The sequence below is a fragment of the Chiloscyllium plagiosum genome, unplaced genomic scaffold (assembly GCF_037043375.1).
Source record: "Chiloscyllium plagiosum isolate Xiang-an unplaced genomic scaffold, Cpla_swu_hap1 HiC_scaffold_4, whole genome shotgun sequence".
Classification (NCBI taxonomy): Eukaryota; Metazoa; Chordata; class Chondrichthyes; order Orectolobiformes; family Hemiscylliidae; genus Chiloscyllium; species Chiloscyllium plagiosum.
Genome location: NW_028270142.1, coordinates 149,495,534 through 149,520,308, shown reverse-complemented (window position 1 = coordinate 149,520,308; position 24,775 = coordinate 149,495,534). Strand labels below are relative to the sequence as shown.

Below are 24,775 nucleotides of genomic sequence, written 5' to 3'. Positions count from 1 at the left end.
GGTTGGGGGATAATGCAAGTAGGAGGGGCTCAGCCATGATCTTAATGGTGGAGCAGACTCGATGGGCCAAATGGCCTATTCCTGCTTCTATTACTATGAAACTATGAATAATGTTGTTGCTGGTATGAGCTGTCACTAACACAGCTGCTCTGTGACAGTTGGAACCAAAACGTTTGAAGAAGAATTTGCCAAAGTTGCTGAAACAGATAAAAGCCGAGGACCGCGTCTTGTTGGTGGGAACATCGAGCCGTCCGTTTGACGCTGAGCTGAAGCCTCTCTTTAAGGTTTATGATCGAATCATCCTGATCCCACGAGCAGACTACGCCTCCCGTTATCGTGAGTTGCATTTCCCACTGACCTGTTGCAACCTCTTCCCCACTTGTCCAAGTGAGGGAGGAGGGAATGTGATTGTTACAAAGCCGACAGAAAGTCTGTGCAATAAATTAACACCATCACAGAGAAACTCAGCAGATCTGGCAGCATCAGAGGAGAGAGAGAAACAGAGTTAATGTACCGAGGCCAGTGTGATTCTGAAGCCCAGGCCCTGCTGCTGGCTGAGATCTGAAGAAGGAGGTGACAATGATGTCACTTTAAGAGGTTAGATTGGCCTGGGGTTTTTTCGGGGCAGAGGCACTGAGTACTGACACCAGCCACGAGGGTAAAGCCCTGCCAGGTCTTCAGGTTATTTTAGAAAACTAGGAACAAGGGAACAAGGGAACCAGTGACAAGGGAAGAGACCGACACTCATTGACCAGGCTGTCCCATCAGGGAGGAGGGGCCTCAGGGAGGAGGGAGCCTCAGGGGAGAGGGAGCCTCAGGGGAGAGGGAGTCTCAGGGAGGAGGGAGCCTCAGGGGAGAGGGAGCCTCAGGGAGGAGGAGCCTCAGGGAGGAGGGAGCCTCAGGGAGGAGGGAGCCTCAGGGAGGAGGAGCCTCAGGGAGGAGGGAGTCTCAGGGAGGAGGGAGCCTCAGGGGAGAGGGAGCCTCAGGGAGGAGGGAGTCTCAGGGAGGAGGGAGTCTCAGGGAGGAGGGAGTCTCAGGGAGGAGGAGCCTCAGGGAGGAGGGAGTCTCAGGGAGGAGGGGCCTCAGGGAGGAGGAGCCTCAGGGAGGAGGGAGTCTCAGGGAGGAGGGAGTCTCAGGGAGGAGGGAGACTCAGGGAGGAGGGAGTCTCAGGGAGGAAGGGCCTCAGGGAGGAGGAGCCTCAGGGAGGAGGGAGTCTCAGGGAGGAGGGAGTCTCAGGGAGGAGGGAGACTCAGGGAGGAGGGAGTCTCAGGGAGGAGGAGCCTCAGGGAGGAGGGAGTCACAGGGAGGAGGGAGTCACAGGGAGGAGGGAGTCACAGGGAGGAGGAGCCTCAGGGAGGAGGGAGCCTCAGGGAGGAGGAGCCTCAAGGAGGAGGGAGTCTCAGGGGAGAGGGAGCCTCAGGGAGGAGGGGCCTCAGGGAGGAGGGAGTCTCAGGGAGGAGGGAGTCTCAGGGAGGAGGGGCCTCAGGGAGGTGGGAGTCTCAGGGAGGAGGAGCGAGCCTCAGGGGAGAGGGAGCCTCAGGGAGGAGGGAGCCTCAGGGAGGAGGGAGCCTCAGGGAGAAGGAGCCTCAGGGAGGAGGGTCCTCAGGGAGGAGGGGCCTCAGGGAGGAGGAGCCTCAGGGAGGAGGGGCCTCAGGGAGGAGGAGCCTCAGGGAGGAGGGGCCTCAGGGAGGAGGGGCCTCAGGGAGGAGGAGCCTCAGGGATGGTGAACTGCTCGTGTGTTTGTATTTTCCTGTTTGTATCACGATGTTGGAACAATAATTGTTCCTGTATAACTTTTCCAATCGTTAAGTTGTTCTAAATTCCTCTTCTTTTGTGTGAAGTGTAATGATAGTGTTCCAGTACATTGTGTTATATTTGATGTTGAGCACTTTGACCTGTCACACCACATCAGGAACATTCACTTCACATCGACCGTGAACATAAGGAACCATCAGGGTCCAGGCCACTGTCTGAAAATGTACTGAGGGGCCTGGTCTGTGACAAGGGTCACTAGACATGAAGCATTAATCTGCTTACTGACCACAGATTAATCTGCTTACTGACCACAGATTAATCTGCTTACTGTCCACAGATTAATCTGCTTACTGTCCACAGATGCTGCCAGACCTGCTGAGTTTCTTCAGTAATTTATGTTTGTTTCAGATTTCCAGCTAATAACGTTCCTTGATGTGATTGTCGAGAATCTGTCCAACTCTCCTTCAGAAACAGAGCTTCCAGAGGAGCACCTTCAACATCAACCTCCATCAGCACAGGGGGTACTACCCCCACAGCCCCCACCCCCACAGAGCCCCCCCTCACAGTCCCCCCCACAGTCCCCACCCCCACAGTCCCCCCCCACAGCCCCCCCCACAGTCCTCCCCCACAGTCCCCCCCCACAGTCCCCCCTCCCACATTCCCCCCTCCCACAGTCCCCCCTCCCACAGTCCGCCCCCCACAGTCCCCCCCCACAGTCCCCCCTCCCACAGTCCGCCCCCCACAGTCCCCCCCCACAGTCCCCCCTCCCACAGTCCGCCCCCCACAGTCCCCCCTCCCACAGTCCCCCCTCCCACAGTCCCCCCTCCACAGCCCCCCCCACAGTCCCCCCTCCCACAGTCCCCCTCCCACAGTCCCCCCTCCCACAGTCCCCCCCCACAGTCCCCCTCCCACAGTCCCCCTCCCACAGTCCCCCCTCCCACAGTCCCCCCTCCCACAGTCCCCCTCCCACAGTCCCCCCTCCCACAGTCCCTTCCCACAGTCCCCCCCTCCCACAGTCCCCCTCCCACAGTCCCCCCTCCCACAGTCCCCCCCACAGTCCCCCCCCCCACAGTCCCCCCTCCCACAGTCCCCTCCCCACAGCCCCCCCCCACAGCCCCCCCACAGCCCCCCCCCACAGCCCCCACCCCCACAGTCCCCCCCCACAGTCCCCCTCCCACAGACCCCCCCACAGTCCCCCTCCCACAGCCCCCCCCCCCCCCACAGCCCCCACCCCCACAGTCCCCCCCCCCACAGTCCCCCCACCACAGTCCCCCTCCCACAGTCTCCCCCCCCCCCCCCCCCCCCCCCCACAGTCCCCCCGTCCCAAGGGCCTGCTCTGACAGTCCCACTCGGACAGTCCCACTCGGACAGTCCCACTCTGCCCCATTGTGTCCCAATCTAAATGTCCCACCCTGACTGTCCCACTGTCTCCCACACGGACTGTAACCCCCTGACAGTCCCACATTGACTGGGCCCACTCTAACCCCACCCTAAGGTGAACTGCTTCCAGAGAAGTGACTGCAGTCCAATGTTTGTGCCGTCCTTGTCCTTTAGGTATAGAGACCAACATCATGGTGTTCGTGGGCGGCATGGTGGCACAGTGGTTAGCACTGCTGCCTCGCAGCGCCAGAGACCCGGGTTCAATTCCCGACTCAGGCGACTGACTGTGTGGAGTTTGCACGTTCTCCCCGTGTCTGCGTGGGTTTCCTCCGGGTGCTCCGGTTTCCTCCCACAGTCCAAAGATGTGCAAGTCAGGTGAATTGGCCATGCTAAATTGCCCGTAGTGTTAGGTAAAGGGGTAAATGTAGGGGTATGGGTGGGTTACGCTTCGGCGGGTCGGTGTGGACTTGTTGGGCCGAAGGGCCTGTTTCCACACTGTAAGTAATCTAAAAAAAAAATCTAAAAAAAAAGGTGAGGTCTCATCAGTTGGAGCAAGACGGCTGTCCTCTAGTGCTCTCTTCCCTTTGCTCTGCAGATTAACATCGAGTCACAGGGCGTTACAACACAGGAACAGAGCCCTCCGTCCAACTAATCCATGTCAACATGCCATTTGTTTTCCCAACTGAATGTGGGACTGTTTTGTTTCCATTTCTTGTGTTCCCACAAATCTCTGAACATCGACGTTTACAAATATCGCACTTTTCTTTATAAATATTGTGATTTTCTAACCTTCTGCGTAAAGTGAGTAATCTCGGATTGCCCACATGACGCTCCTTCGGCCACTCCATCGGCCACTCCTTCGGCCACTCCTTCAGCCGCTCCTTCGGCCACTCCAATGACCGCTCCTTCGGCCACTCCATCGGCCGCTCCTTCGGCCACTCCTTCAGCCGCTTCTTCGGCCACTCCAATGACCGCTCCTTCGGCCACTCCATCGGCCGCTCCTTCGGCCACTCCAATGACCGCTCCATCTGCCGCTCCATCAGCCGCTCCTCCGGCCACTCCATCGGTCGCTCCTTCGCCGCTCCTTCGGCTGCTCCTTCGGCCACTCCTTCAGCCGCTCCTTCGGCCACTCCTTCGGCCGCTCCATCTGCCGCTCCATCGGCCGCTCCTCCGGCCACTCCATCGGTCGCTCCTTTGGCCGCTCCATCGGCCGCTCCATCGGCCGCTCCTTCGGCCACTCCTTCAGCCGCTCCTTCGGCCACTCCAATGACCGCTCCATCTGCCGCTCCATCGGCCGCTCCTCCAGCCACTCCATCGGTCGCTCCTTCGGCCGCTCCATCGGCCGCTCCTTCGGCTGCTCCTTCGGCCACTCCTTCAGCCGCTCCTTCGGCCACTCCAATGACCGCTCCATCTGCCGCTCCATCGGCCGCTCCTCCGGCCGCTCCATCGGCCGCTCCTTCGGCTGCTCCCTTCGGCCGCTCCTTCGGCCACTCCATCGGCCGCTCCATCGGCCACTCCTTCGGCCGCTCCTTCGGCCGCTCCAATGACCGCTCCATCGGCCGCTCCTTCGGCCACTCCATCGGTCGCTCCTTTGGCCGCTCCATCGGCCGCTCCATCGGCCGCTCCTTCGGCCACTCCTTCAGCCGCTCCTTCGGCCACTCCAATGACCGCTCCATCTGCCGCTCCATCGGCCGCTCCTCCGGCGCTCCATCGGCCGCTCCTTCGGCTGCTCCTTCAGCCACTCCTTCAGCCGCTCCTTCGGCCACTCCTTCGGCCGCTCCTTCGGCCACTCCATCGGCCGCTCCATCGGCCACTCCTTCGGCCGCTCCTTCGGCCGCTCCAATGACCGCTCCATCGGCCGCTCCTTCGGCCACTCCAATGACCGCTCCTTCGGCTGCTCCATCGGCCGCTCCTTCGGCCACTCCAATGACCGCTCCTTCGGCCACTCCTTCAGCCCGCTCCTTCGGCCACTCCATCTGCTGCTCCTTCGGCCACTCCAATGACTGCTCCATTGGCCACTCCAATGACCGCTCCTTCGGCCACTCCAATGACCGCTCCATCTGCTGCTCCTTCGGCCACTCCATCAGCCGCTCCAGCAGCCGCTCCTTCGGCCGCTCCTTTGGCCACTCCAATGACCGCCTCCATCAGCCGCTCCTTCGGCCGCTCCTTTGGCCACTCCAATGACCGCTCCATCAGCCGCTCCTTCGGCCGCTCCTTTGGCCACTCCAATGACCGCTCCATCAGCCGCTCCTTCGGCTGCTCCTTTGGCCACTGCAATGACCGCTCCATCGGCCACTCCTTCAGCCGCTCCTTCGGCCGCTCCATCGGCCACTCCTTCAGCCGCTCCTTAGGCCGCTCCATCGGCCGCTCCTTTGGCCACTCCAATGACCGCTCCTTCGGCCACTCCACCGGCCGCTCCTTCGGCCACTCCAATGACCACTCCTTTGGCCACTCCAATGACCGCTCCTTCGGCCGCTCCTTCGGCCGCTCCATCGGCCGCTCCTTCGGCCACTCCAATGACCGCTCCTTCGGCCGCTCCATCAGCCGCTCCTTCGGCCACTCCTTCAGCCGCTCCTTCGGCCGCTCCATCGGCCGCTCCTTCGGCCACTCCAATCACCGCTCCTTCGGCCACTCCAATAACCGCTCCATCGGCCGCTCCTTCGGCCACTCCAATGACCGCTCCTTCGGCCGCTCCATCGGCCGCTCTTTCGGCCGCTCCTTCGGCCACTCCAATGACCGCTCCTTCGGCCTCTCCATCGGCCACTCCTTCGGCCACTCCTTCGGCCGCTCCAATGACCGTTCCTTCGGCCGCTCCTTCGGCCACTCCTTCAGCCGCTCCTTCGGCCGCTCCATCGTCCGCTCCTTCGGCCACTCCAATGACCGCTCCATCGGCCACTCCATAGGCCGCTCCTTCGGCCACTCCAATGACCGCTCCTTCGGCCGCTCCTTCGGCCGCTCCATTGGCCACTCCAATGACCGCTCCTTCGGCCACTCCAATGACAGCTCCAACGGCCGCTCCTTCGGCCACTCCAATGACCGCTCCATCGGCCGCTCCATCGGCCACTCCAATGACTGCTCCATCGGCCGCTCCATCGGCCACTCCATCGGCCACTCCTTCAGCCGCTCCTTCGGCCGCTCCTTTGGCCGCTCCATCGGCCGCTCCTTCGGCCACTCCATCAGCCGCTCCTTCGGCCACTCCAATGACCGCTCCATCAGCCACTCCAATGACCGCTCCTTCGGCCGGTCCATCGGCCGGTCCATCGGCCACTCCTTCAGCCGCTCCTTCGGCCGCTCCATCGGCCGCTCCTTCGGCCACTCCAATGACCGCTCCTTCGGCCACTCCATCGGCCGCTCCTTCGGCCACTCCAATGACCGCTCCTTCGGCCACTCCATCGGCCGCTCCTTCGGCCACTCCTTCGGCCACTCCTTCAGCCGCTCCTTCGGCCACTCCATCGGCCGCTCCTTCGGCCACTCCTTCGGCCGCTCCTTCGGCCACTCCAATCACCGCTCCTTCGGCCACTCCAATGACCGCTCCATCAGCTGCTCCTTCGGCCACTCCAATGACCGCTCCATCGGCCGCTCCATCGGCCGGCTCCATCGGCCGCTCCTTCGGCCACTCCAATGACCGCTCCTTCGGCCGCTCCATCGGCCGCTCCTTCGGCCACTCCTTCAGCCGCTCCTTCGGCCGCTCCATCGGCCGCTCCTTCGGCACTCCAATCACCGCTCCTTCGGCCACTCCAATAACCGCTCCATCGGCCGCTCCTTCGGCCACTCCAATGACCGTTCCTTCGGCCGCTCCATCGGCCGCTCTTTCAGCCGCTCCTTCGGCCACTCAATGACCGCTCCTTCGGCCTCTCCATCGGCCACTCCTTCGGCCGCTCCAATGACCGTTCCTTCGGCCGCTCCTTCGGACACTCCTTCAGCCGCTCCTTCGGCCGCTCCATCGTCCGCTCCTTCGGCCACTCCAATGACCGCTCCATCGGCCACTCCATAGGCCACTCCTTCGGCCACTCCAATGACCGCTCCTTCGGCCGCTCCATTGGCCACTCCAATGACCGCTCCTTCGGCCACTCCAATGACCGCTCCATCAGCCGCTCCTTCGGCCGCTCCATTGGCCACTCCAATGACAGCTCCAACGGCCGCTCCTTCGGCCACTCCAATGACCGCTCCATCGGCCGCTCCATCGGCCACTCCATCGGCCGCTCCTTTGGCCGCTCCATCGGCCGCTCCTTCGGCCACTCCATCGGCCGCTCCAATGACCGCTCCATCAGCCACTCCAATGACCGCTCCATCGGCCGCTCCATCGGCCACTCCTTCAGCCGCTCCTTCGGCCGCTCCATCGGCCGCTCCTTCGGCCACTCCAATGACCGCTCCTTCGGCCACTCCATCGGCCGCTCCTTCGGCCACTCCAATGACCGCTCCTTCGGCCACTCCATCGGCCGCACCTTCGGCCACTCCTTCGGCCACTCCTTCAGCCGCTCCTTCGGCCACTCCATCGGCCGCTCCTTCGGCCACTCCAATCACCGCTCCTTCGGCCACTCCAATGACCGCTCCATCAGCTGCTCCTTCGGCCACTCCAATGACCGCTCCATCTGCCGCTCCATCGGCCGCTCCTCCGGCCACTCCATCGGTCGCTCCTTCGGCCGCTCCATCGGCCGCTCCTTTGGCTGCTCCTTCGGCCACTCCTTCAGCCGCTCCTTCGGCCACTCCTTCGGCCGCTCCTTCGGCCACTCCATCGGCCGCTCCATCGGCCACTCCTTCGGCCGCTCCTTCGGCCGCTCCAATGACCGCTCCATCGGCCGCTCCTTCGGCCGCTCCTTCGGCCGCTCCTTCGGCCGCTCCGTCGGCCGCTCCTTCGGCCACTCCAATGACCGCTCCTTCGGCCGCTCCTTCGGCCACTCCTTCAGCCGCTCCTTCGGCCGCTCCATCGGCCGCTCCTTCGGCCACGGCCAATGACCGCTCCTTCGGCCACTCCTTCAGCCGCTCCTTCGGCCACTCCATCTGCTGCTCCTTCGGCCACTCCAATGACTGCTCCATTGGCCACTCCAATGACCGCTCCTTCGGCCACTCCAATGACCGTTCCATCTGCTGCTCCTTCGGCCACTCCAATGACCGCTCCAGCAGCCGCTCCTTCGGCCGCTCCTTTGGCCACTCCAATGACCGCTCCATCAGCCGCTCCTTCGGCTGCTCCTTTGGCCACTCCAATGACCGCTCCATCGGCCACTCCTTCAGCCGCTCCTTCGGCCACTCCATCGGCCACTCCTTCAGCCGCTCCTTAGGCTGCTCCATCGGCCGCTCCTTTGGCCACTCCAATGACCGCTCCTTCGGCCGCTCCTTCGGCCACTCCAATGACCACTCCTTTGGCCACTCCAATGACCGCTCCTTCGGCCACTCTTTCAGCCGCTCCTTCGGCCGCTCCATCGGCCGCTCCTTCGGCCACTCCAATGACCGCTCCTTCGGCCGCTCCATCGGCCGCTCCTTTGGCCACTCCTTCAGCCGCTCCTTCGGCCGCTCCATCGGCCGCTCCTTCGGCCACTCCAATCACCGCTCCTTCGGCCACTCCAATAACCGCTCCATCGGCCGCTCCTTCGGCCACTCCAATGACCGCTCCTTCGGCCGCTCCATCGGCCGCTCTTTCGGCCGCTCCTTCGGCCACTCCAATGACCGCTCCTTCGGCCTCTCCATCGGCCACTCCTTCGGCCACTCCTTCGGCCGCTCCAATGACCGTTCCTTCGGCCGCTCCTTCGGCCACTCCTTCAGCCGCTCCTTCGGCCGCTCCATCGTCCGCTCCTTCGGCCACTCCAATGACCGCTCCATCGGCCACTCCATAGGCCGCTCCTTCGGCCACTCCAATGACCGCTCCTTCGGCCGCTCCTTCGGCCGCTCCATTGGCCACTCCAATGACCGCTCCTTCGGCCACTCCAATGACCGCTCCATCAGCCGCTCCTTCGGCTGCTCCATTGGCCACTCCAATGACAGCTCCAACGGCCGCTCCTTCGGCCACTCCAATGACCGCTCCATCGGCCACTCCAATGACCGCTCCATCGGCCGCTCCATCGGCCACTCCATCGGCCACTCCTTCAGCCGCTCCTTCGGCCGCTCCTTTGGCCGCTCCATCGGCCGCTCCTTCGGCCACTCCATCGGCCTCTCCTTCGGCCACTCCAATGACCGCTCCATCAGCCACTCCAATGACCGCTCCTTCGGCCTGTCCATCGGCCGCTCCATCGGCCACTCCTTCAGCCGCTCCTTCGGCCGCTCCATCGGCCGCTCCTTCGGCCACTCCAATGACCGCTCCTTCGGCCACTCCATCGGCCGCTCCTTCGGCCACTCCATCGGCCGCTCCTTCGGCCACTCCTTCAGCCGCTCCTTCGGCCGCTCCTTCAGCCACTCCAATCACCGCTCCTTCGGCCACTCCTTCGGCCGCTCCTTCGGCCACTCCAATGACCGCTCCTTCGGCCACTCCATCAGCCGCTCCTTCGGCCACTCCAATGACCGCTCCATCAGCCGTTCCTTCGGCTGGTCCTTCGGCCGCTCCAATGACCGCTCCATCTGCTGCTCCTTCGGCCACTCCAATGAGCGCGCCATCGGCCACTCCAATGACCGCTCCTTCGGCCACTCCAATGGCCGCTCCATCAGCTGCTCCTTCGGCCACTCCAATGACCGCTCCTTTGGCCACTCCAATGACTGCTCTATCGGCCACTCCTTCGGCCGCTCCATCGGCCACTCTATTGGCCACTCCTTCAGCCGCTCCTTCGGCCACTCCTTCGGCCACTCCTTCGGCCACTCCTTCGACCGCTCCTTCTGCAGCTCCATCGGCCGCTCCATCGGCCGCTCCATCGGCCGCTCCTCCGGCCACTCCTTCGGCCGCTCCTTCGGCCGCTCCTTCGGCCGCTCCATCGGCCGCTCCTTCGGCCACTCGCTCGGCCGCTCCATTGGCCACTCCTTCAGCCGCTCCTTCGGCCACTCCTTCGGCCACTCCAATGACCGCTCCTTCGGCCGCTCCTTCGGCCACTCCATCGGCCGCTCCTTCGGCCACTCCAATGACCGCTCCTTCGGCCACTCCATCGGCCGCTCCTTCGACAACTCCAATGACCGCTCCTTCGGCCACTCCATCGGCCGCTCCTTCGGCCACCCCAATGACCGCTCCTTCGGCCACTCCATCGGCCGCTCCTTCGGCCACTCCAATGACCGCTCCTTCGGCCACTCCAATGACCGCTCCTTCGGCCGCTCCTTCGGCTGCTCCTTCGGCCGCTCCTTCGGCCACTCCATCGGCCGCTCCTTCGGCCACTCCAATGACCACTCCATCGGCCACTCCAATGACCGCTCCTTCGGCCACTCCAATGACCGCTCCATCTGCTGCTCCTTCGGCCTCTCCTTTGGCCACTCCAATGACCGCTTCATCGGTCACTCCTTCGGTCTCTCCTTCCGCCGCTCCATCGGCCACTCCATCGGCCACTCCAATGACCGCTCCTTTGGCCACTCCTTCGGCCGCTCCATCGGCCAATCCTTCGGCCACTCCTTCGGCACTCCAATGACCGCTCCATCGGCCACTCCATCGGCCGCTCCTTCGGCCACTCCAATGACCGCTCCTTCGGCCACTCCATCGGCCGCTCCTTCGGCCACTCCAATGAGCACTCCATCAGCCGCTCTTTCGGCCGCTCCATCGGCTACTCCATCGGCCACTCCTTCGGTCGCTCCTTCGGCCACTCCTTCGGCCGCTCCTTCGGCCGCTCCTTCGGCCAATCCTTCGGCCACTCCAATGACCACTCCATCGGCCGCTCCATCGGCCGCTCCATCGGCCACTCCTTCAGCCGCTCCTTCGGCCACTCCTTCGGCCGCTCCTTCGGCCACTCCTACGGCCACTCCTTCGGTCACTCCATCGGCCGCTCCTTCGGCCACTCCAATGACCGCTCCTTCGGCCACTCCAATGACCGCTCCATCAGCTGCTCCTTTGGCCACTCCAATGACCGCTCCTTCGGCCACTCCAATGACCGCTCCATCAGCTGCTCCTTCAGCCACTCCAATGACCTCTCCTTCGGCCACTCCAATGACCGCTCCATCAGCTGCTCCTTTGGCCACTCCAATGACCGCTCCTTCGGCCACTCCAATGACCGCTCCATCGGCCACTCCTTTGGCCACTCCAATGACCGCTCCATTGGCCACTCCTTCAGCCGCTCCATCGGCCGCTCCTTCAGCCACTCCTCCGGCCGCTCCATCGGCTGCTCCTCCGGCCGCTCCTTCGGCCGCTCCTTCGGCCTCTCCTTCGGCCACTCCAATGACCGCTCCTTCGGCCACTCCAATGACCGCTCCTTTGGCCGCTCCATCGGCCACTCCATCGGCCGCTCCATCGGCCGCTCCTCCGGCCACTCCTTCGGCCGCTCCTTCGGCCGCTCCATCGGCCGCTCCTTCGGCCACTCCTTCAGCCGCTCCATCAGCCGCTCTTTCGGCCGCTCCTTCGGCCGCTCCTTCGGCCGCTCCTTCGGCCACTCCATCGGCCGCTCCTTTGGACACTCCAATGACCGCTCCATCAGCCGCTCCTTCGGCCGCTCCAATTACCACTCCATCGGCCGCTCCTTCGGCCACTCCATCGGCCGCTCCTTCGGCCACTCCAATGACCGCTCCTTCGGCCACTCCATCGGCCGCTCCTTTGGCCACTCCAATGACCGCTCCTTTGGCCACTCCTTCGGCCGCTCCTTCGGCCACTCCTTCGGCCGCTCCTTCGGCCACTCCAATGACCGATCCATCTGCTGCTCCTTCGGCCACTCCAATGACCGCTCCATCGGCCACTCCTTTGGCCACTCCAATGACCGCTCCATCGGCCACTTCTTCGGCCGCTCCATCGGCCGCTCCATCGGCCGCTCCTTCGGCCACTCCTTCGGCATCTTCTTCGGCCGCTCCTTCGGCCGCTCCTTCGGCCACTCCTTCGGCCACTCCAATGACCGCTCCTTCGGCCGCTCCTTCGGCCACTCCATCGGCCGCTCCTTCGGCCACTCCAATGACCGCTCCTTCGGCCACTCCATCGGCCGCTCCTTCGACAACTCCAATGACCGCTCCTTCGGCCACTCCATCGGCCGCTCCTTCGGCCACCCCAATGACCGCTCCATCAGCCGCTCCTTCGGCCGCTCCTTCGGCCGCTCCTTCGGCCACTCCATCGGCCGCTCCTTCGGCCACTCCAATGACCGCTCCTTCGGCCACTCCATCGGCCGCTCCTTCGGCCACTCCAATGACCGCTCCTTCGGCCGCTCCTTCGGCCGCTCCTTCGGCCACTCCAATGACCACTCCATCGGCCACTCCAATGACCGCTCCTTCGGCCACTCCAATGACCGCTCCATCTGCTGCTCCTTCGGCCTCTCCTTTGGCCACTCCAATGACTGCTTCATCGGTCACTCCTTCGGCCACTCCTTCGGTCTCTCCTTCCGCCGCTCCATCGGCCACTCCATCGGCCACTCCATCGGCCACTCCAATGACCGCTCCTTCGGCCACTCCTTTGGCCGCTCCTTCGGCCAATCCTTCGGCCACTCCTTCGGCCACTCCAATGACCGCTCCATCGGCCACTCCATCGGCCGCTCCTTCGGCCACTCCAATGACCGCTCCTTCGGCCACTCCATCGGCCGCTCCTTCGGCCACTCCAATGAGCACTCCATCAGCCGCTCTTTCGGCCGCTCCATCGGCTAGTCCATCGGCCACTCCTTCGGCCGCTCCTTCGGCCACTCCTTCGGCCGCTCCTTCGGCCGCTCCTTCGGCGGCTCCTTCGGCCACTCCAATGACCGCTCCTTCGGCTACTCCATCGGCCGCTCCAATGACCACTCCTTCGGCCGCTCCTTTGGCCACTCCTTCGGTCGCTCCTTCCGCCGCTCCATCGGCCACTCCTTCAGCCGCTCCTTCGGCCGCTCCTTCGGCCGCTCCTTCGGCCACTCCTACGGCCACTCCTTCGACCACTCCTTCGGTCACTCCATCGGCCGCTCCTTCGGCCACTCCAATGACCGCTCCTTCGGCCACTCCAATGACCGCTCCATCAGCTGCTCCTTTGGCCACTCCAATGACCGCTCCTTCGGCCACTCCAATGACCGCTCCATCAGCTGCTCCTTCAGCCACTCCAATGACCTCTCCTTCGGCCACTCCAATGACCGCTCCATCAGCTGCTCCTTTGGCCACTCCAATGACCGCTCCTTCGGCCACTCCAATGACCGCTCCATCGGCCACTCCTTTGGCCACTCTTTCAGCCGCTCCATTGGCCACTCCTTCAGCCGCTCCATCGGCCGCTCCTTCGGCCACTCCTCCGGCCGCTCCATCGGCCGCTCCTTCGGCCACTCCTTCGGCCGCTCCTTCGGCCACTCCTTCGGCCACTCCAATGACCGCTCCTTCGGCCACTCCAATGACCGCTCCTTCGGCCGCTCCATCGGGCCGCTCCATCGGCCACTCCATCGGCCGCTCCTCCGGCCACTCCTTCGGCCGCTCCATCGGCCGCTCCTTCGGCCGCTCCTTCGGCCACTCCTTCGGCCGCTCCATCGGCCACTCTTTCGGCCGCTCTTTCGGCCGCTCCTTCGGCCGCTCCTTCGGCCACTCCATCGGCCGCTCCTTTGGACACTCCAATGACCGCTCCATCAGCCGCTCCTTCGGCCACTCCATCGGCCGCTCCTTCGGCCACTCCAATGACCGCTCCTTCGGCCACTCCATCGGCCGCTCCTTCGGCCACTCCAATGACCGCTCCTTCGGCCACTCCAATGACCGCTCCTTTGGCCACTCCTTCGGCCGCTCCTTCGGCCGCTCCTTCGGCCACTCCAATGACCACTCCATCTGCTGCTCCTTCGGCCACTCCAATGACCGCTCCATCGGCCACTCCTTTGACCGCTCCATCGGCCACTTCTTCGGCCGCTCCATCGGCTGCTCCTTCGGCCACTCATTCGGCCACTTCTTCGGCCACTCCTTCGGCCGCTCCATCGGCCGCTCCTTCGGCCGCTCCTTCGGCCACTCCTTCGGCCGCTCCATCGGCCACTCTTTCGGCCGCTCTTTCGGCCGCTCCTTCGGCCGCTCCTTCGGCCACTCCACCGGCCGCTCCTTTGGACACTCCAATGACCGCTCCATCAGCCGCTCCTTCGGCCACTCCATCGGCCGCTCCTTCGGCCACTCCAATGACCGCTCCTTTGGCCACTCCTTCGGCCGCTCCTTCGGCCGCTCCTTCGGCCACTCCAATGACCACTCCATCTGCTGCTCCTTCGGCCACTCCAATGACCGCTCCATCGGCCACTCCTTTGACCGCTCCATCGGCCACTTCTTCGGCCGCTCCATCGGCTGCTCCTTCGGCCACTTCTTCGGCCACTCCTTCGGCTGCTCCTTCGGCCGCTCCATCGGCCACTCCATCGGCCACTCCTTCAGCCGCTCCTTCGGCCACTCCTTCGGCTTCTCCTTCGGCCACTCATTCGGCCACTCCGGCCACTCAAATAACCGCTCCTTCGGCCACTCCAATGACCGCTCCTTCGGCCACTCCATTGGCCGCTCCTCCGGCCACTCCATCGGCCGCTCCTTCGGCCGCTCCTTCGGCTGCTCCTTCGGCCGCTCCTTCCGCCACTCCGGCCGCTCAAATTACCACTCCTTCGGCCGCTCCTTCGGCCACTCCAATGACCGCTCCCTCGGCCACACCATCGGCCGCGCCTTCGGCCACTCCAATGACCGCTCCTTCGGCCACTCCAATGACCGCTCCTTCGGCCACTCCAATGACCGCTCCTTTGGCCACTCCTTCGGCCGCTCCTTCGGCCGCTCCTTCGGCCACTCCAATGACCGCTCCATCTGCTGCTCCTTCGGCCACTCCAATGACCGCTCCATCGGCCACTCCTTTGGCCACTCCAATGACCGCTCCATCGGCCACTTCGGCCGCTCCATCGGCTGCTCCTTCGGCCACTCCTTCGGCCACTTCTTCGGCCACTCCTTCGGCCGCTCCTTCGGCCACTCCAATGACCACTCCATCTGCTGCTCCTTCGGCCACTCCAATGACCACTCCATCGGCCACTCCTTTGACCGCTCCATCGGCCACTTCTTCGGCCGCTCCATCGGCTGCTCCTTCGGCCACTCATTCGGCCACTTCTTCGGCCACTCCTTCGGCCGCTCCATCGGCCGCTCCTTCGGCCGCTCCTTCGGCCACTCCTTCGGCCGCTCCATCGGCCACTCTTTCGGCCGCTCTTTCGGCCGCTCCTTCGGCCGCTCCTTCGGCCACTGCATCGGCCGCTCCTTTGGACACTCCAATGACCGCTCCATCAGCCGCTCCTTCGGCCACTCCATCGGCCGCTCCTTCGGCCACTCCAATGACCGCTCCTTTGGCCACTCCTTCGGCCGCTCCTTCGGCCGCTCCTTCGGCCACTCCAATGACCACTCCATCTGCTGCTCCTTCGGCCACTCCAATGACCGCTCCATCGGCCACTCCTTTGACCGCTCCATCGGCCACTTCTTCGGCCGCTCCATCGGCTGCTCCTTCGGCCACTTCTTCGGCCACTCCTTCGGCTGCTCCTTCGGCCGCTCCATCGGCCACTCCATCGGCCACTCCTTCAGCCGCTCCTTCGGCCACTCCTTCGGCTTCTCCTTCGGCCACTCATTCGGCCACTCCGGCCACTCAAATAACCGCTCCTTCGGCCACTCCAATGACCGCTCCTTCGGCCACTCCATTGGCCGCTCCTCCGGCCACTCCATCGGCCGCTCCTTCGGCCGCTCCTTCGGCTGCTCCTTCGGCCGCTCCTTCCGCCACTCCGGCCGCTCAAATTACCACTCCTTCGGCCGCTCCTTCGGTCACTCCAATGACCGCTCCCTCGGCCACACCATCGGCCGCGCCTTCGGCCACTCCAATGACCGCTCCTTCGGCCACTCCAATGACCGCTCCTTCGGCCACTCCAATGACCGCTCCTTTGGCCACTCCTTCGGCCGCTCCTTCGGCCGCTCCTTCGGCCACTCCAATGACCGCTCCATCTGCTGCTCCTTCGGCCACTCCAATGACCGCTCCATCGGCCACTCCTTTGGCCACTCCAATGACCGCTCCATCGGCCACTTCGGCCGCTCCATCGGCTGCTCCTTCGGCCACTCCTTCGGCCACTTCTTCGGCCACTCCTTCGGCCGCTCCTTCGGCCGCTCCATCGGCCGCTCCTTCGGCCACTCCTTCAGCCGCTCCTTCGGCCACTCCTTCGGCTGCTCCTTCGGCCACTCCGGCCACTCAAATGACCGCTCCTTCGGCCACTCCAATGACCGCTCCTTCGGCCACTCCATTGGCCGCTCCTCCGGCCACTCCATCGGCTGCTCATTCGGCCGCTCCTTCGGACACTCCGGCCGCTCAAATGACCGCTCCTTCGGCCGCTCCAATTACCACTCCTTCGGCCGCTCCTTCGGCCACTCCAATGACTGCTCCTTCGGCAACACCATCGGCCGCGCCTTCGGCCACTCCAATGACCGCTCATTCCTCCGCTCCTTCGGCCGCTCCAATGAACACTCCTTCGGCCGCTCCTTCGGCCGCTCCTTCGGCCACTCCAATGACCGCTCCATTGGCCGCTCCAATTACCACTCCTTCGCCTGCTCCTTCGGCCACTCCATCGGCCGCTCCTTCGGCCACTCCAATGACCGCTCCTTCGGCCACTCCATCGGCCGCTCCTTCGGCCACTCCAATGACCACTCCATCTGCTGCTCCTTCGGCCACTCCAATGACCGCTCCATCGGCCACTCCTTTGACCGCTCCATCGGCCACTTCTTCGGCCGCTCCATCGGCTGCTCCTTCGGCCACTCATTCGGCCACTTCTTCGGCCACTCCTTCGGCTGCTCCTTCGGCCGCTCCATCGGCCACTCCATCGGCCACTCCTTCAGCCGCTCCTTCGGCCACTCCTTCGGCTTCTCCTTCGGCCACTCATTCGGCCACTCCGGCCACTCAAATAACCGCTCCTTCGGCCACTCCAATGACCGCTCCTTCGGCCACTCCATTGGCCGCTCCTCCGGCCACTCCATCGGCCGCTCCTTCGGCCGCTCCTTCGGCTGCTCCTTCGGCCGCTCCTTCCGCCACTCTGGCCGCTCAAATGACCGCTCCTTCGGCCGCTCCAATTACCACTCCTTCGGCCGCTCCTTCGGCCACTCCATCGGCCGCTCCTTCGGCCACTCCAATGACCGCTCCATCTGCTGCTCCTTCGGCCACTCCAATGACCGCTCCATCGGCCACTCCTTTGGCCACTCCAATGACCGCTCCATCGGCCACTTCTTCGGCCACTCCTTCGGCCACTTCTTCGGCCACTCCTTCGGCCGCTCCTTCGGCCGCTCCATCGGCCACTCCATCGGCCGCTCCTTCAGCCGCTCCTTCGGCCACTCCTTCGGCTGCTCCTTCAGCCACTCCTTCGGCCACTCCGGCCGCTCAAATGACCGCTCCTTCGGCCACTCCAATGACCGCTCCTTCGGCCACTCCATCGGCCGCTCCTCCGGCCACTCCATCGGCCGCTCCTTCGGCCGCTTCTTCGGCCGCTCCATCGGCCACTCCGGCCGCTCAAATGACCGCTCCTTCGGCCGCTCCAATTACCACTCCTTCGGCCGCTCCTTCGGCCACTCCATCGGCCGCTCCTTCGGCCACTCCAATGACCGCTCCTTCGGCCACACCATCGGCCGCGCCTTCGGCCACTCCAATGACCGCTCCTTCGGCCACTCCAATGACCACTCCTTCGGCCGCTCCTTCAGCCGCTCCTTCGGCCACTCCAATGACCGCTCCATTGGCCACTCCAATGACCGCTCCTTCAGCCGCTCCTTCGGCTGCTCCATCGGCCGTTCCTGCGGCCACTCCAATGACCGCTCCATTGGCCACTCCAATGACCGCTCCTTCGGCCGCTCCTTCGGCCACTCCAATGACCGCTCCATTGGCCACTCCAATGACCGCTCCTTCGGCCGCTCCAATGACCACTCCTTCGGCCGCTCCTTCAGCCGCTCCTTCGGCCACTCCAATGACCGCTCCATTGGCCACTCCAATGACCGCTCCTTCGGCCACTCCATCGGCCGCTCCTTCGGCCACTCCACTGACCGCTCCTTCGGCCACACCATCGGCCGCGCCTTCGGCCACTCCAATGACCGCTCCTTTGGCCGCTCCTTCGGCCGCTCCTTTGGCCACTCCAATGACCACTCCTTCGGCCGCTCCTTCGGCCACTCCAATGACCGCTCCATTGGCCACTCCAATGACCGCTCCTTCGGCCGCTCCAATGACCGCTCCATCAGCCACTCCTTCGGCCGCTCCTTCGGCCACTCCAATGACCGCTCTATTGGCCACTCCAATGACCGCTCCTTCGGCCACTCCAATGACCGCTCCTTCGGCCACTCCAATGACCGCTCCATCGGCTGCTCCTTCGGCCACTCCAATGACCGCTCCATCGGCTGCTCCTTCGGCCACTCCAATGACCGCTCCATCGGCTGCTCCTTCGGCCACTCACTGAACGGGAGCAGTCTCAGTGTCCTCCTGACAGCCCACATTCCCCACCCCACCCCACCCCACCCCCAACATCCCCCGGCTTTGCATCACCATCACATTACTCTCTGATAAAATAAATTACAAATAAATCTGCTCCAAAGGTCAGCTCTGACAAAAGCAACCTCATCTTCTCGGGTGTCTCCTCAGAGCTGAACCTCTGCCTCTGGGTATCATTCGATAACATTATCTCCACACCCAGGACTTGGAGCCTGGTGTCTGGGTCAGGGGTCGGTCTCTGGGTCAGGGGTCGGTCTCTGGGTCAGGGGTCGGTCTCTGGGTCGGGGGTCGGTCTCTGGGTCGGGGGTCGGTCTCTGGGTCAGGGGTCCGTCTCTGGGTCGGGGGTCGGTCTCTGGGTCAGGGGTCGGTCTCTGGGTCCGGGGTCGGTGTCTGGGTCAGGGGTCGGTGTCTGGGTCAGGTGTCGGTGTCTGGGACGGGGTCGGTCTGTGGGTCAGGGGTCGATCTGTGGGTCAGGGGTCGGTCTGTGGGTCAGGGGTCAGTGTCTGGGTCAGGAATCGTTGTCTGGGTCAGGAATCGTCTGGGTCAGGGGTCAGTGTCTGGGTCAGGGGTCAGTGTCTGGGTTAGGGGTCGGTGTCTGGGTCGGTGGTTCAGTGTCTGGGTCAGGGGTTGGTCTCTAGGTCAGTGGTCGGTCTCTGGGTCAGGGATCAATGTCTGGGTCAGGGGTCGGTGTCTGGGTCAGGGGTCGTTGTCTGGGTCAGGGGTCGTTGTCTGGGTCAGGGGTCGTTGTCTGGGACATGGGTCGGTGTCTGGGTCGGGGTCGACGTCAGGGACGGGGTCGACCTCTGGGTCAGGGGTCGGCCTCTGGGACAGGGGTCGGTCTCTGGGATGGGGTCTGTCTCTGGGTCATGGGTCGGTTTCTGAGACAGGGGGCGGTGTCTGGGTCGGGGGTCGGTGTCTGGGTAGGGGGTCGGTGTCTGGGACGGGAGGTCGATCTCTGGGACGGGGGTCGGTCTCTGGGACGGGGTCGGGGGTCGGTGTCTGGGACGGGGGTCGGTGTCTGGGACGGGGGTCGGTGTCTGGGACGGGGGTCGGTCTCTGGGACGGGGGTCGGTGTCTGGGACGGGGGTCGGTCTCTAGGACGGGGGTCGGTGTCTGGGACGGGGGGTCGGTGTCTGGGACGGGGGTCGGGGGTCGGTGTCTGGGACGGGGGTTCGGTGTCTGGGACGGGGGTCGGTGTCTGGGACGGGGGTCGGTCTCTAGGACGGGGGTCGGTGTCTGGGACGGGGGTCGGTGTCTGGGACGGGGGGTCGGTGTCTGGGACGGGGGTCGGTGTCTGGGACGGGGGGTCGGTGTCTGGGACGGGGGTCGGTGTCTGGGACGGGGGTCGGTGTCTGGGTCGGGGGTCGGTCTCTGGGACGGGGGTCGGGGGTCGGTCTCTGGGACGGGGGTCGGTGTCTGGGACGGGGGGTCTCACTAATACTGACACTCTTTGTTCCTATCACCAGTGATCTGGAAACATTTAATTGAGGAACACAGTGGAGTTATCAGCAGTGCCCTGGACCTGACCTCGTTGGCGAAGATCTCTGACGGGTACACCCCTGGGCATCTCGTTGAGGTGGTGAAGTCTGTACTCACTGAGCACCGGATCGAGCAACAGGCAAAGGTGCCCCTGACTGCCAACAACTTCATCAGAGCCCTCAGTAAAATCGAACCTGTCTACCAACAGGAAGAGACTGCTTTCATGGTAAGGAAATTGGAGAGGAGAGACAGACCGAGACAGAGCAGAGGGGGAGAGAAATGGAGAGAGAGAGAGAGTGAAGGACTGACCAAGAGTGAGATGGAGAGACAGAGGGACAGACAAAGTGATGGAAAGAAGGCAAGAAAGAGAGAGAGAGAGACAGTGACAGACAGAAAGATGGCGAAAAAGACACAGATGGAGAGAGAGAGGGTGAGAGATGGAGATGGAGAGAAAGAGAAATACAGAGAGCAAGAGACAGACCAAGAGAAAGCAAACAAGTCAGAGAGAGAGACACGCACACACACACTCTCTCACACACACCCACACACACTCTCTCTCTCTCACACACTCACCACACACGCACACACCACACACGTGCACACACACAGACACACACCCACACACCCACACCCACCCACACACTCACACCCACCCATACACTCACTCACACCCACACACACACACACCACACACACGTGCACACACACACACCACACACACAGACACACACCCACCCACACACACCCACCCACACCCACACACCCACCCACCCACACCCACACACCCACCCACACACCCACCCACACACCCACCCATCCACACACCCACCCACACACCCACCCACACTCACACACACACACTCACACACACACACTCACACACACACACAGACACACACACACCCACACACACACACACACACACACACACGCGCGCGCACACACACACCGACACACACCCACCCACACCCACACCCTCTCACACACTGACACACACGCCACACGGATGGAGAAAGGGAGGCAGACAGACAGAATCATACTGACAGGAAGAATGAATGATAGAAAGAGAGAAGCAGAGAGATTGACAGAGATATAATGAGTGAGGAAGAGAAAGAAAGGAAGAGAGATGTGGATTGGACAGAGAGAGCTATGGGTGAGGGAGGAATAAGAGTGAATGTAAGGGACTGGAATTCCCCATCTTTGTCCCTCACTCTCTAAATCAACGTTACAGAGCCTGTGTGTGAAAGCATGGAGTGTATTTCCTAAGGCAATTCTTGTGACCTGGGTCAAGGAAGGGCAGCACTGGATGCTAAATATTCTTGGTAACAAGTGTTAAGAAGAGATAGGAAATGAAAAAGAGGAGGAAAGGTGCTGTTTTTGATTAAGCAGAGGATTGCAGTACTGGAGAAAGAGAATGTTTGAGCAGGTTCAAGAACAGAATCAGTTTGTCTGGAGCTAAGGAATGAGAAGAGTACAGTTGAATTGCTCTGTGGATAATACAGACCAGCAGCTAGTGGGAAGGATGGAGAGCCATTGGGTTTTTACAGCACGAGAAAGGCCCTTCAGGCCATCCTGAGCACGGACAGCCATCTGTTTGAAACCCATTTCCCAGCTCTTGGCCTGTAGCCTCGTGTGCTCTGATGTTTCAAGTGCACATCTAAATACTTGTTCCATGTGGTGAGGGTTCCTCCATGTTCCCAGGCAGTGAGTGTCAGGTTCCTATCACCCTCTGAGTGAAATCCCTCTAAACCTCCCACCCCTTCCCTTAAACCTATGCCTCCTGGATATTGAACCCTGTACTAAAGGGAAACATATTTCCCAATCTACCCTGACAGTGCCAGGATGAGGGTAACGCTGTGGATGTGGCTTATATGGATTTCCAGAAGGTGTTTGAGACAGTGTCACACTGCAGACATAGAACATAGAAGAATACAGCGCAGTACAGGCCCTTTGGCCCTCGATGTTGCGCCGATCCAAGCCCACCTAACCTATACTAACCCACTATCTTCCATATACCTATCCAATGCCCGCTTAAATGCCCATAAAGAGGGAGAGTCCACCACTGCTACTGGCAGGGCATTCCATGAACTTACGACTCGCTGAGTGAAGAACCTACCCCTAACTTCAGTCCTATATCTACCCCCCCTTAATTTAAAGCTATGCCCCCTTGTAATACCCGACTCCATACGCGGGAAAAGGTTCACACTGTCAACCCTATCTAACCCCCTAATCATCTTGTACACCCCAATCAAGTCACCCCTAAACCTTCTTTTCTCTAATGAAAACAGCCCCAAGTGCTTCAGCCTTTCCTCATACGATCTTCCTTCCATACCAGGCAACATCCTGGTAAACCTCCTCTGCACCCGTTCCAGTGCCTCCACATCCTTCCTATAGTATGGCGACCAAAACTGCACACAATACTCCAGATGCGGCCGCACCAAGTTTTATACAACTGCATCATGATCTCAGGACTCCGGAACTCAATTCCTCTACCAATAAAAGCCAGTACGCCATATGCCTTCCTCACCGCACTATTTACCTGGGTGGCAATGAGAAAGGTTATGGGTCACAGTATAAAAGGGACAGCAGTGACATTGGCAACAATCCTACCACCTATACTAACATGTGCACTCAGGTGTCTATACTCCTGTACACTCTTCAGAATAGTATCCTTCTCTTTTATCCTGTCTCTCCATACTCTATCAGCCACCAACCTGCCCATTGCACCAACTACACTCTCCCTCTCCCAATTTACAACTTTGTCACTTTTTTTGCGTCACAGGTTTTGACAAATCTCATCAGAAGATCCATAAAGATCAGCAGCAGCAAGGGTCCTGGTGCCATCACTCCCCCTTCCCTTCCTCCGGTCTGAAAGCTATCTCTTAACCCTGACTCCCTGGTCCCCAGCACTGAGTCAGTGCTGGATCGACACTGCAGCTCTCCCTCTCCATACATGGTCTTTGCTCACAAGGGTTGCTGTGTGTCAGGTCAGTGTATCAAACAGCTGCTGAAATCCACAGACAGCACATCGACAGTGCAATCTTCACCAATCTTCTCTGAGAGCTCTTCCAAAAATACAAATCTGTCCCCTGGACTAATCTATATTTCTCCAAGTGATTGTTACGTCAGCCCTGAAGTTGTTGTATAAGTGTCACCATATTCCAGAGAGCACCGTGTGGTCCTGACAAACCTCCCAATCCGAGTGACAATGGATCAGCTGTTTGCTGGGGTTCTGCTCTGTATTGTACTGGAACGGTCAGCCTCATGTTAATCCCCCCAGCAGGTCCCAACCCTCTGGCCGGGATTACATGTGATAAAACAGAGCTGCACTGCCTTTTAGCCCACAATGTTGTGCTGAACGTGACACCAAATTAAACTAATCCTTTCTGCCTGCCCTTGGTCCATATCCCTCCATTCCTTGTACGTTGATGTGTTTGGCTTACAAGCCTCTATTATATTCACCAGCACCCCCCAGCAACACATTCCAGACTCCTCCCACTCTCTGTGTAAAATACTTATCCCTCACATCTACTTAGAACTTGCCCCTCTCACTTTAAATGCGCACACCCCTGTATTTGATTTCCATTTGTCTTCTTTCAATATCATTTAAGAGTTTGCTCATTCTTCCAGACACATTTAGTCCCCCGTTATTCATTGCTTTCTCCCCTTGGCTCCTTCTTAAGGCCCCCATGATTACCACGCATCCAAACTATTCGTTTCCGTCCTCTCTCCCAGTGCTCAAAGTTTCACATCTGTAACTCCAACCTGACCAGACACATTGTCATTGCCAGACCGAAAGCTGAAGACTTAGGTGGGCATTTCTTGCTAACTTTGGGAAATTTATTTTGGATTTTTGTTTGGATTTCTGCACCGCTTTTGACATTGGATGGGGCAGTGTTACTGAAATAGTTGAATTGTTTGGCCTAATTCAATCTGTTTCCAGTCACTGTCCTGTAATATTATTTTTATTTGACAATATTGTCGTGAAGGATTAATTTGACTGGGGCCATACACACCCCTTCCCTTCCCTTTACGACTGTATCAGTTCAGTTTTGCAAGTTAGTGTTTGTTGCTGTGAGTACTGCGTGATTGGCAGAATGATTGCTGTTGATGACTCTCTTTGTCTGTCTCTGAGCTTTTACACCATCATCCCATTAATCCTCAGAGGATGCACTCACTGTCGAGTAAATGAAGATCTCACACAAGGGTCTCAGCCTTGTCTAATCCTCTTTCTCAATTGCTTTCCAAGTTCATTCTCAGATCTGATCATCACTGTCTGATTCCAATAAGGATTCCTAATCAATCAGAGGCCCTTTCCCATTGGCAGTGATCTCTGACAGCGTTTTCACACGATGGTTGGATTTTTTAAGAATCAGATCTTTTGTTCTAATCAATACCAGAAAGTTGAAGCTGTTTTGTATTTGAATAGTTTGCTCTGACAAGGGCTTTTAAAGGCAAGATAGCATTTTGTGTTTCCTTAGCTTCCATAATACCACAGTGAGAACCTGAAACCTGTGATGTAATTTCTCTCAAACTCTAACTATTAGAATTCAAGCAGAAACAGCAGGGATAGGCTATTCGGCCCATTGAGTCTGCCCTGCTAATCGATGAGACCATAGCTGATCTGATCATCCTCAATTCCATCTTCTTGTCTTTTCCCCTTGATACCCCTTTCTGATTAAAAATCTACTCTCAGCC

General features: G+C 61.1%; 1 protein-coding gene across 1 annotated transcript in view; it reads left to right on the top strand.

Moving 5' to 3' along the window:
* LOC122547798 (dynein regulatory complex subunit 11-like) overlaps positions 1 to 24,775 on the top strand; it is a 347,516-nt gene that overhangs the window by 308,634 nt on the left and 14,107 nt on the right. The window contains exons 13-14 of the mRNA XM_087985887.1: positions 159 to 336; positions 20,065 to 20,303. Of these exons, the coding sequence (XP_087842013.1) occupies positions 159 to 336; positions 20,065 to 20,303 (417 nt within the window). The remainder of the gene's footprint in view (positions 1 to 158; positions 337 to 20,064; positions 20,304 to 24,775) is intronic.